This window comes from Anabas testudineus, chromosome 9, assembly GCF_900324465.2.
Source record: "Anabas testudineus chromosome 9, fAnaTes1.2, whole genome shotgun sequence".
NCBI classification, from domain to species: domain Eukaryota; kingdom Metazoa; phylum Chordata; class Actinopteri; order Anabantiformes; family Anabantidae; genus Anabas; species Anabas testudineus.
Window position 1 is genome coordinate 6542720 of NC_046618.1, and position 13277 is coordinate 6555996.

Consider the following 13277-nt stretch of genomic DNA (forward strand, 5'->3'; position numbering starts at 1 on the left):
AAGGAGCAGGGCCTTGGAGAAAGCACTGTCTGCATACATTTATGCTTGCTACTATTTTTGCAGCAGCAAGTGTCATGTAGCCTCTGAATGCTAAAGAGCTTCGCTAGTACAATATTAGAATTTCAGTAATGCAGGTTATGTACACTATGGCGACATGGGTCTGTTGGTGCACCACTTTGATGATTTGTTGATCTCAACTTTTCCCCTGGAGTTATAATGAGGTTGCCATTCGTGGTTTGAGTGAATGCTTGGCCAAGTTATTTTATACTCACTTTGATGATATATAATGCCATCAGCATGTCATGCGTGTCACTGTCCAATACTTTGGTTTATGATCACAAAAGAGCAAATCCTATGATGCTGCCAGTTCAGCTATACTTTATATATACTTTTAAGTATATTTGCTCAGGTAGTAGGCTACAAATTTTGTATAGTATTTTCTGTCACTTTATAGTTGAGCTGTTATATGAATTAAGAAAACATCATTAGTTTATGTAAGTCCATGTCCTTTCTATTAATTTCTTAATTAAAATATTATTCCAAGATCTTTCTCCAACATTTTTATCTGCTCACTGTCTCTTCTAAACTTTCCAGGGCATGTGACAGTCTGACAAATGTTAAGCTGCTTTTAATTGTATTACTGAGTCTTACCTGTGTAATGAGTGATGGGCAGATGCTCCTAAAGATGTTCCTTCTGTAACTGGAGGATTAGGAAGTATCATTACATGTTAATTAAGATAAGCTTATGCAGACACAATGTTCAAGAAAATGGCTAAGCAGACAAATTGCTCATCTCTAAGTACTAATCATCAGCATTTACATAGACCTAATTACTGTATCTTATCTTAGCTGTCTTTGTTCGTAGGCATCCTGGAGCCTTTTCTGTGCAAGACTCCAAATAGGATGGTGTTGGGCAAGATACAAGGGGGTTTAACTCAGGGCTGATCTGCTTCTAACATGCTACACCAATGAAGTCATGCTGAGGATATCAGCTACGGCAAGGAAAACATGTACAGCCTCTCACAATCTGCTGTTCCAGAAAATGAGCTAGTCTTCTCACTTGAAACACTGTTTTCTGGGGGACTGAGCACAACGGCGGGTTAAGAATGTTCATTCTGACAGATGATCTGTGAAATAAGCAACCGTAAAATGCTTTAACAGCGTACATCCATCTGGATTTACAGCATCAACCTTGGTTATTATGAGCAGGCCCTGTGGTTTAGAGCATCTTATTTGTACAGAATGGGGCTTGACTCCCATAAAACGGTACAGGTATCAAGATAAATCTCTCCCAGCCACACTGAGGAATTCTGTTCGTGCCAGGCGTATCTTGGTGGCCCTCTGACCTTCTATTGTTTTCAGGCAGGCAGAAAAATGTCCTGGCCTGTCTTAGAGTATCAGCTGATATGTCGCTCCCCTGTGCACAGCGCCCTGCTAGTCCTCCTGGGTCAATATTGCTATATCTAAAAAATGGCTTTGGATTTTTGGGCCGTGACTGATATTTGTTGTTGTGCATTTGTTTATACTGGTTGGTTCACAGTACATCACTTATAAACTGGTGTAATGGGGACAAACCTCCATTCTTGGGGCCGAGTATCTGTTTATTTTGAGCTGTTTACAGTTAATTTTGGACTTTAGGACTTAAAGCTGGAAATACTCTATGCACTATTAATTCCTGTTTGAATAATAGTTACTGTAAAACTACAACGCTCACTGGAGAAATTATTTAGCATTTTTTTAAGGAGGTATATAAATGTATGTTTGCTGTTTGCTGCAGTAATAGAAGGGGTTATGCTGAAGGAACAATTACGAGCCATTACTAGAATAGTGAAACAAGTTACTCTGTGTGTGTGTGAACATTTGTGTGGGCATGGTCTTGATGCATGGCATTTGCCTTTCCCACTGTGGGGCACTGGTCAGGTGGGAAATTGTGTTTACAAGACTCAGATTTGGCACAAGGGTTTTGTTTATGAACAATGTTGTCTTTGGTTCCCCGTGGCTCCATCTGTAAGAATTGGTCAGACCATAATGTCAAGCTGACCTTGTCAGCTGCTCCTTCATTCCTCTGCGACAGTGCTTGAGCGTGTTTAGTTGCTGTAAAACTACTGTGCACTGATTTAAAAATGAATTCAAAGGAAGCAACATAAATCAAGCAGCGAATAATCATTTGGAAATTGCAAATACAGACCCAGCACATTAGGACCACAGGGAGCACAGCCAACCATTAGTGAGAGTTTGTTGGTCTCACATCATCAACTTAATTAAAAATCCATTTAAGATGGAGGCCTGGGGAAGGCTTTTTCTTTTCCTTTCAGGGAAGTCGAGACTTCAGGGCCAACAAAGATTAGTCTTACCATGCGCCTAGAATGGAAGTGAGAACAATAATTATATCTCCTGTGCCACATCCCAGCAGGTATGAACACACGTGTAAAACCAGAGCCAGAGGGGGTGGAGACCGTGGGTCTCTAATGGGCTATGCAGCTCTGTACCTAGCTGAGGAGGCTGAAACCACCAACGATGGACATGCAAAGGGAGTTGCAGTGGTATTTTAATTACACGGGGCCCTCCATCAATCAAGCCCCTTGTGGCTGACAGTTAAATCTCTCCTAGACCTACACTGGCTCCCCCCCGCCCTTCACAGTCCGCAGGCTGAGCACAGCAGCCACAGTCCCAGCACACTGCACACGGATCCCACTTCAATCCCCTGTAGCCACTGATAGAGCCACAGAAGCAGGAAAGAAATCACACAAGAGACAGCAGATTGCACAGCAGAAAGAAAAAAAAAAACATATCAGGACAAAGCAGAAAGAGAGACAAAGAAATAAGGAGGGGAGAGTTTTTCCACTGTGCATGTATGTGCATAATTTAATACCTTAACTGCTGTATTGTGGATTTATACTTAAGGTCTAAGGTCTTATTTACTAAACCACATTTCTGAAAATGTGCCAAATAAGAGGTGAGCTATTTCAAGTAGTTTTCAGTTATTATCCAATAGTTGTCTGGCTGCAGCCTCATATTTACCATCATACACATGACAGTGGTACCAAGCTTCTTGTCCTACTCTAAACGCTTCTTTCCCCAAATATCAAACTGTTATTGGATCTCCGGTATTGTTTGATTCTCTTGCCGTGTTAATTCAGTGCCCTGGCTCAGCATGAACTAGATCAACAGCATCAGCACAGAGGCAGAAAAGGGAATCCTTCAACAAGCTACTTTAACTGATGAAACTGAAGTAGAAAATCCACCGAACTTTCATACAGGTGTCTGGAGGGGCTCCATTCGTCGCCGACTGTCGACATAACTGCAGCTAATCGAAATGGCATCCCTAATTACACTCAAGGTAGTGAGATCGTTCGCTGAAGTATCTCGCCTCCCCTCTTCTCGAGCTTCTCAAGCTAATATTGGGAGCGTTGCTGATTAACAATCTGAACCACGCTGCAGCAACAGTTAACATAATGTGAACATTTCTCCGCTTGATGTAAAATAATAACACACACAAAAAAAAAAAGCACAATCAGCCAACACCACTGTGATGATAATAACATTCACTGAGCAAAATGCAATTTTTCAGCCGACTGCCTTTGTTTAGGAAGTTTTTTACAGATGATTATCATTTGAGTGATTATCTGAATAATAAAAGATCCATTTCCAAAAAGATCCAAAAAGAAAACATCTTTCCCACCTTGCCCGTAATTATCTGCATCTCCCCCCCCAAGAGACGGAGAGCGCAATACATCCCACTTTGTCCATCAGTACTCTCTTCCTGGAGGCTGAGGGACAGAGGTTAATGAGACCTTAATTGGCATTTTCTTCAAAGCTCACAAAACTTTAAACTGCAGGGTGGCTGGCAGTAGGAAATGTCACATTACCATGTTGTCCAGGCTTTTAGTTTATACACTGACTGTCATGTTAGTGTGCTGTGTTCTAATAGACTGGATGAGAGTATTAATGGCCACTACCTTCCTCCACTGGCCAGCACTAAAAGGCAGCTTTGTGCTGTGGCTTTTGGGTAATTGAATCTCATAAAATACGCTTCATCCAAAGATGAATGTATAATTGATTCCCCTTTGTGGACCACATTCCTAGGCTAACCTTAGGACATGAAAAACGAATGAGCCTTACGAGGCTGCAGTCAATAAAAACTGAATCATGCTCTTGACATTGTTGTGTATTCCTTAAATGTTATGAAAATACAATATACAGAGCAACAGTACAATGCTTTGGAGACTTTTCTGAATATACATAACAGGTGTTCTGCTGTGTTAAGAAGGATGAGAATGAGCTGGAGAGTTGTGCCTTTTTTGCCCTCCAACGACATGCAGATATTTCTCTTGGCTTGCTTTGGCCTTTCCAGAACTCTTCTGTAAGAAATGTATATCCAAAATGTTACAAAAACTTCCAAAACCATTTAATGTGCACACTCATCTGGAACATCTATCTAGTCGTTTTACTATTCGTTTTAAAATCTACATGTCGTCTGAATGTCGCAGGTCGTAGTTGCTGCAGTTCGGTCCTGGGATCATTACTTGATTTTATCTAAACCCTGTAGTAATAAAATGATAAAAAGATACTCATCTGATAAACAAAGGAAAAAAGAACCACCGAACGCCTCATTCGTTGGCATACTTTTCATTAGTGATTCATTGTCAGTCAGTTATGAAATCATGACAGTCCTCTCTAATTTGATGACCCTTTGGCAGTTTGGTGTGATTCTGACGTAAATGTCCACCTCTTTCACCTCTTAGGAGTCCAGTTTCTGTCCAGACCCACTTTCTTCTGAAAGGCATAAGGGTGAGCTTGTTACAAGTGCAAACAGTACATTATGCCACTTCTTTTAAAGCACTCTCATTTAACCTTTCCATGTAATTGCGCAACTCCTTGGAGTCTCCCAACTCCACGTCTTGGCACACCCACTTAATGTCCTGGCTGTGGCTTCCAGTTAGTGTGTTAATAGTGGGGTAGCTACTGTCTGAGGGGATGGTGGTGAACGTGGTGAACTTGACTCGCTTCCTCTTGGTGGTAGGTGAGTCTCCTTTGCTGTCCTTCGCTATACAACTTGTGTCTGCCGCGCGGTGCACTTGACCCTGGACATTTTTCTGGCCCGAGCTGCCATTCAGTAAGTGGCTGCCCTCCTCCAGGCCGCTGCTCGAGTCCATCATGGAGGTCTGTTCCTCTTGCTGGGGAGAAAGACTGATTTGACTCTCCAGCAGCTCTGCCTCGTTTCCCTAGCCACACCCAATCGTGGGCATGGTTCATGCTCTCCTGGCCCTCAATGGAGAGCTCCTTGTGGCGGTATTTTAGTGTATAAGAGATACAATTGATGAGAAACACCAGAATGGCGAGGCAAAAGACCCCCAGCAGGGCGTACATCCCAATCTCCAGGTCTGTGAGCCCACGAGCAGTCTGAATGAGGTCATCGTCCATATTGCGGCCACGGGGCAGATCCACTTGGGCAGGGAAGTCGGCAAAGTCAATTGGCATGTTCTGGCTACCATCATCAGAAAGTTTATCCCCATTGGGTCTGCGCATTATTGCACTTCTAGTGGTAGTGGCTCTCCTCAACACCCCATCCTCCATGTCAGAGATGGAGCTGCCATAGTAGTGTGTGTCAAGGCCAGTCCTGTCCTGTGAAGGGGAGAGCCTGCCAGCCATATCGTCTCCATCAGGGCCGTAGTCGCTGCTCCCTCCTCTTGAGCTGTCACTGTGACCAAACTTCACCCTGATGTTACAGTTGCCCACTGCTAAGATGCTGCGGCGTTTAAACTTCTGGCAGACCTCACAAACAGTCATTTCCACCCTGACCAGTAGGCCTTGGCCCTCTGCCTCCGTTACTATGACAGGCCACTTCCACGAGGGGTCCTGCTGCACTGTCACCACTTCCTCATCTAGGGAGGTGGCTGTCAGAACGAAAAAGTCTGGATTGTACAAGTCTAGAGGAGCCACTGAGCCGTCGCTGAACTGTAGCCAGGCACTGATCAAGGCCTCCTGTTGAAACACACACAAACAGAGGTACACAGACAACAATATGAAGAGAGAGAGAGAGAGAAACGAAGAAAGAAGTAGTCAGTGACACAAAAGCAACATGTTTTGCTTTGGTCTTACAAAGAAATGGAAATTACAGTGCAAAACTACTGCATACAGCCTCATTTCATGGAAACAGACTGTAACATGTAATTTTGTTTTCAATGCATTAGCTTTGAAATTATCATAAAATTGCAAGGCTTCTTTGCTCGAGAGTTAGAGCATCAACTAGATGTTGTTCAGGTACTCTGTAATATCCCATTGTTTGCTGCTGACTTTTACCCTAAGTGCAGTGATTTGGTATAAACGGGACACAGAGTGATTATTTGATCATTTAATGTTCCTTTCTAATGGTGGAAGACATTGTAAGTCGAATACAAGTTCAGAGGGTCACGTGGTTCTGCTCGCTCAGTGGGATGCAGATTAAAAGATCAGACAGGAAAAATCAAACATAGACATTAAACAATGTTCATGAGGATTTACCATATATAGGCATCTTGAGGCCTTTTCCTGCTGCAGTTTCATAATTTGCCTTTTATATCGTCAAAGGACTAATTCCCAAAGGCGCACAAGTGTATCCCCACAATGGTCTGTCAATGCTCCCTAATTACTGATACCAGAGGACTGTGAGTGCAGCGCTGCCTACTTATCTTCCAGTGTTGCTTATGGAGACAGGGAGATAAATCCTTCACATCCTTCCTTACTTGGAGGGAGGGAATAAAGAGAGGGACTTCAGAGAACATTCGAGAGGTCTTGATGGGCAGATCAAAGAGGCCACAATGAGAGTAGCCAGGGCAAAATATGACAGTACGGCCAAGTTTGGACTGTAAGTTGTGAATTGTACGGGGGCTGTAATGTTGCATTTGCATTTTCTGAGATTAAGCTGCCATTTTTATTAGTTGCCCAAGGAAATACATTTGGTCACACCCTGGCTCTCAAGCCTTGGAGTTAAGAGGGTTAGGATGATGTGAAACAAACAAACAAAAGCATGTACACAAGCATATGCACACTTATGACTTTCTTTGATTGTGAAATTGCTCATTCAAAGTCCCTGATAGCGTGAAATAGAATTTGGAAGTAAGGCTTTTGTTTTGGAAAGAACAGCAATCATTAAAGCAGAATGTACATTTTTGGCTTCAGTAGATATTCTGCCTTTCATCAAATAGCTATCAAACCATGAAAAATAATTTCAGATGCATAGAGATGATATGGTAATTACTGATCAGGACAAATTAACATTATTCTCTGTCTTAATCGCACCTAAATAGTGTTTACAAATAATTACTGTTTTAATATATTTGAATTAACATCATTTTCTTAATGTGCTTTGTATTTGACTATGGAGGCCATAAGAAACCTTACTTCATCTCTTTTACTGTCTATTGTACTGTACCCTGACCTGTTTGGGGCTCTGCAGAACCTCCTGTGTGGTCGTAGTAGCCAAGATGGCTCTGTTGCTTCCTGGACTGAGCTGCAGGCTCATGGAGAGACCCGTCACCAGCTGGACCCCCAACTCTGTGATGGTCACTTTGTCATCTACCACTGTGATAGTCTTCTCTGCCAGGATGGTGTCTGACAAAGGAGACAACACCTAGGAGGTGCAAAAGGACAGCAAAGAAAACTATACATTATAACTGTCACTATGAGAAAGTTGAACACAAAAGAATGAAAAGTTAGATTTTCTTCCACAATATTCCCCTCACATACATGACTGGCAAGGAATAACCTGTGACATTCTGGTATGATCAATTACTGCTGTGCTACTTCACAGAAGTAACTCAACCCATTGTACAGCCTGTTCATAGAAGCTTTCTTCATTTCCTGCTCTAAACACCCAGGGTTGCAGAGGTCTTTCCCAGGAGAAATCAGCAACAGCAACCATAGTTCACCAGTGAACAGAGACAAAACCAGAGAAACTACATATATATGCCTCATCAACAAAAAACCCAAGGAGAAAAAAAGTCACGTGGAATCCAAAGGCACCGAACGAGTGAGCGTTTAGCAGTGAAGATGTCATCTGCATTTAAAAAAAGTGGATTACCACAAGTTATAAGTGCTTTAGGAAAATGTCTTTCGAAGTGATTCATCTGACTTAAAAGGCTCAGAAGCCCCTGTGCAATATGCAAAATGATACACAAACCCTACTTTTTATTTTATCTCTTTGCTCAGGCTGTGTGGATCAAACAACTCCACTTGGCCACGATCCATCCCTCATTCCTCCTGTAGGTAAAAGTCCATTCCCTTTCATTACCCTGGTAATCCAGAGGGTAAACACTCTCTAACCTCGAAACAGAAGCAGGAAGTCTAACTAAATGTCTTTGTTCTGAATAGCATGTGTCTGTGATTTTCGCCACATGTATCTGATATGCTGATCTGAGTGTCTCCTCATGCAACTGCCTCCGTCACGGCTGTCAGACCTTTGCACTCCTCACACTTTCTGGTTTGTGCCTGTGTTGTAAGAACGTGGATGTTTATTTGCAAAGGTGAAGATGCATCTGTGCATTGACAGACGGATGAGTCCTCAATGGGAGGAAGGAGATCCCACTCAGAGAAATGTCATTAGGAGGATGATATTCACCTAGTTAGCCTGAAGAGCCTGACAAACCAAAGGGCTGAGGGCGAGGACCCACTCACTGCTGAGGGACCACAGTTGAGGCTGTCACACACCAGTAAGCGTGTGTCTGTACTAGACAAAAGGAGGTACTCCTCTAGCAGGTAGCATCTGTTATTTTCCCTGGAATAAACAATGTGCTCATGTCCCTGTAGCATATTATTCTAACATGTATTTGCGTTGACAGAATAATGTGCCATCGTGAAGTTCAGTAAAGTCTCTCTCAAAGTGCTTTCACACACTTTTACACAATAAATCAAATCATTTGAATATTCCTAATATGGAGACTTTTTCCAGTAATGAAACTATTGCCCTATTAGGGTTGAGACTATATATTAATTGCTGCTTCATAGTCTGCAATTACTAAAACAGAGCTTTGCTAGGATCATTGGCAGCCACTGCACTTTATTTAGCATTTTGCGTCATCATCAGAGTCTGAGAAAAATCTGTACAATAACTCTAATGACAACACAAGATCAGAAACCGGCCATGAGATGATCCATAGTGTGCGTCTTTCCAAATCTCTCTCTGTTTTTTCACAATGCAGGGACAGGGAGAAAGACAAGTGGATTATCCTTAAGACTATAAGCAACAATGTTAATGGGAAATATTTGGAAAGCATTGGCACAAGTGGTATATACATATACAATCATACAAATATTTGTTTACAATTTGTCTGTTTAAATGTTGGTTTCTATGTTGCCTCAACTGAATTTCTTTCCTGATGTTGTTCCCAGACCTCAGCAATTAACTTAAAGAATCATTATTTTTTTTCAATTTTGATAAAGAATTGTATAAAAAATATGAAATCCTTTCAATAGTGCGTCTATAAAGCTAACACACAGCCTACCTGGATAGTGGTCATCCCCATGTCAAGCCCCACCAGTATCCTCCTGTCCAGTATATGTGCAACCCTGGGGTCTTCCACCTTCAGGAAATCCCACACCAGGTCTGTGATGTCCACCTGCCAATCAGTACCCAGCATGAAGTTTGTCTGGCCTCGAGGATCAGCTGAGTCAGCCACAAAATGCGTCAGGACTCTGATCATCGAGTGCTGGTACTGCAGAGTGCAGCTTCGTCCTCGTCTGTCTTCATCATCCTCGTCTTCACTGTCACGCGTCGACCTGGCAATGGATTAAAAAAAAGCACCTTATGTGCAACTGGAGCCTTTTTGCATCCATGCAAGCAGTGTGATCTCTGTATGTCTGTCTAGGGATGTCTATGTTGGTTGTTCCAGGCTAAAATATCGCTTACCGGTAATCATTGAATGGATTGAATGGAAATCTAGTACAGACATTACAGGCCCCTAGAGGATGCATACTAATGACGTTTCGGATCCCCTGACTTTCCTTTTAGGCTAGTTTTATGAATAAATACGTGGAAAACAAATGATTAGCACATCAGCCATCGCTGTACTTCATGTACTTAGAGGTAATTATTACATTTTAGCACACTAACTCAATAAATGAGGTGGTGAATATGATTAACATCATACCTGCTACAGTTCGGGTCTGAATGCACACTCAATTGTGTTTACACAATACATATTGCACTTTGTTTAAAAAATTCAAGTTAACGTGTCACAGTTAATTACATATTATATTATATTATACATATGTGTATATGTGTACTGGCATTTACTCAATGTACTTATATTTTATAGATGAGAATGAGAGTCTGTACTGCAGTCTGCATTGATGTGATGCAGACTGCATGCAAAGGATGATGTGCAATGTAACTCATCCGTGGATGTTTACCCAACAAGCATTCAGTAATGATGCAATGTCGTTGATTAAACCACTAAGAGAGGATAAGTCCGGTGTATGACTATGATTTGTCTTTCTCAGTGCCTCTGCTTCACCGTTTTGGAGCACCCAGTCTGTATTGTGAATGTGCATACAACTCCTTACTGCGTTACTTAATAGCCTCCTTGATTGCTCTGTTGCAAGCAAATCAAATTTTATTACTTTAGGCAACAAATCAGCCAACAGAGACTCAGCTCTTTCTCACCAAGAAAATTGCTTTGAGTATGACAAACTAGACTTAAATGGTTACAATACAGTTGCAATATCATTAGATTTTGCCCATAAGTGTTTTTTTTTTAAAGCTTTGCTTCAACAAACAACTTCATAAAAAACAACAGATAAAGCACCCTGATATGTTGAGAAAGCAATGTGTGAATGGTTGATCAGGGAGAATAAATGCTTACTCTGAGGCCCAGTGTGGATACTTGCACACAGAAACATGCTTTGTCATCAAAACTACTAATCATACTTTACTGTAGATGTGCACCCACCTCTTTATCCAACCACTGTCATTGGTTCCTTTGTCTTTCCCTCTTTCCCACACAAAGGTTGTGATCGCGATAAAGGGCAGAACCCAAATTAATCTCCTACACTGTTTTATTTGTGATTATCCGCTCTGCTTGTCTCTTTCTGACTGAATCCCCCGAGAAATCTGGCTACATGCGAAGCCGCGCAAATAAAGATGTCAGCTGCACGCTTGAGAGAAAAGCCACAGAGTACAGTGAGATTTGGAGTTAAGGGCTTAAAACTTTTACCAGCAGACTTGATTTCACATGGACCTGAATGACAGCCATTCACAGACGACATTATTCCATAGTGGTTATTGTATTTCCTACTGAAATGAATGGACATCTGTCCTCTCTCATCTTATCATTACACCATATGTGCAGCTGTTTGTAGATCAGCTATATCAGACAAGGAATGGGATTGTTTCAGGTTCTGTGCTCGGTAATGTTTTTTAGCTTTATCAAATGCACGGAGCTTCCTCTCTGGCTTAGCTTAGTCCCCCATGGCTGCATTCAAATGTAGCACTTGCTCAGATACGTTGTTTCTTGCAACAGACTAACAAGGTTTATGATTCATGAATTTGTTACAATTCTCTTCTCCTTTCACACTCTCTCCGCTCATTTACTATGTAGACGAGAGAAGCAGCTGCCAATGATTTCAATCAACGTCTTCCAATTATTCCGATGGCAGGAACTGAACGTTGCTCACCACTGACTGCTTTGCTTAAATCTCTTTGAATCATATTTTGTGTCTTGAGGACAAATTGTTATTTGACATTCACGGTCAATGAATTGACAAATAACATCACAGAGGAATGTACTGACATATTGACTGAATCGGCATTTCAGCAGTATATTTATAAGGACATTTATGCATGCTGGTATTAGTCAGGTGTAATAGATTCAAGAGTAAACAAGCTGATAGCTGGAGTCCAACCATTTTAGCTACGCCATAAATCTGATATGCCAGTGCTTGTGCAGCCATCTCAAAATCTAATCTAAGGTTAATCTAATAAACAAATCACACTCAGTGCAGAGAACAACCTGCTTCACGAAGCAATTTTTCTTTCTGCTTCTTTCACTTTCAAGCCCGGCTCTGACTTCAGAGGAGATGCTGCATATTAATGTGTGTTTCATGCTTATTTTTGTTGTGCCCTCTGGATTGTGTTGCTGCATTTGTTTTGGCATTTTGCTGCATTTTATTTTCCGCTACAATGACATGACGAAGGTCATTTGGACAGAAATAGGCAGTGCTGCTTCTATATATACTGAAGCAGCTATCTGTCAGTGGCTGATTGTTTTCTAGTGTTCGACTTTTGTACAGTTGCTTGTTTTACAGTACAAAGAGAAAACTCAGTACACGCCGTTTAAGACAGCCTGCTGTAAAAACAACATTAATAATTTAGGAAGGGAATTTTTAAAACGCTATAAAATCAGGGGGAAAAAGGAATGTCAACATACAGTACGTATCTTAAAAGAAGTGTTAAAGGAGTGGTGCATGCCTGAATGCTACGCCTACACTTAGGGTAGCTGTCTGCGAAGGCTTATCTTGTCCCTGCTTTGACAGAGCTTAGGGAGCGAAGAGGTGAGCTATACAGGCAGTGTCAGTCAGAAACTGTGTGAGAAGTGCTTTCACTGCTATCCCACTAACAGGCCTGATGTCTCTTTATTTCTCATCTCTCCCTCTCTCTCTCACTGTTGCCACAACTAGCCAGTCTGGCTCATGGAGCAAGGGCCCGCAACTTCCTATTGTTGCTCATTGGCTCAGTTCCTTGTGGGCTTATGGGCAGTGGACCAATGCCCATTCTTACCAACAGGCATAGTGCTACTTTGCAAGGTCACGCCTGCTGTCCCCTGATAAACAAAGACGGGTGGAAGACAGGGAGAATCAAAGCGCTGTGCCGTCCATCAGCAGTGGGGCTGGCGTCAACAATGACAACACAACTTGGCTGTCCCCGCTGATAAAGGCATACCAGCACACAGCAGGGAAAGCAACAGCTTCGACAAGCCACGGCATTAGTCGAATGCTGTACCTCTGTCACTCAAAATAAAAGGAGAGCAGGGATAATTAGAGAAGCCACACTGGTGCATGGGATGGCTCCAAGTCCAACCTCAACGTTTTTTCCAGAAGTAATTACTGCATGTAGGCTGATAGCTGCTCCATCGGTTGATGGATTTCAACAGTTGCAGAACAGTACAGCACGGCGGCGTTGGCAGAGGTGCCACTAGTGATGAGACCCCAGGGGAGAGGTCTGACCTCCAGACAGCTATAATAATGTGCTGTCCTTCTGATGACGCAGAGGCACAATGGCAAGCCACCTGAAGCCAGTCATA

The 13277-nt window shown here is 42.2% G+C and overlaps 1 protein-coding gene across 1 annotated transcript in view; it reads right to left on the minus strand.

Annotated features, from left to right (window-relative positions):
- Positions 1–4065: 4065 nt before the first annotated feature.
- Positions 4066–13277, minus strand: part of si:dkeyp-14d3.1 (transmembrane protein 132C) — a 108753-nt gene continuing 99541 nt past the window's right edge. The window contains 4 exon segments of the mRNA XM_026343566.1: positions 4066–5225; positions 5227–5985; positions 7421–7612; positions 9483–9756. Coding sequence (XP_026199351.1) covers positions 4821–5225; positions 5227–5985; positions 7421–7612; positions 9483–9756 — 1630 coding nt within the window. The 3' untranslated portion in view covers positions 4066–4820.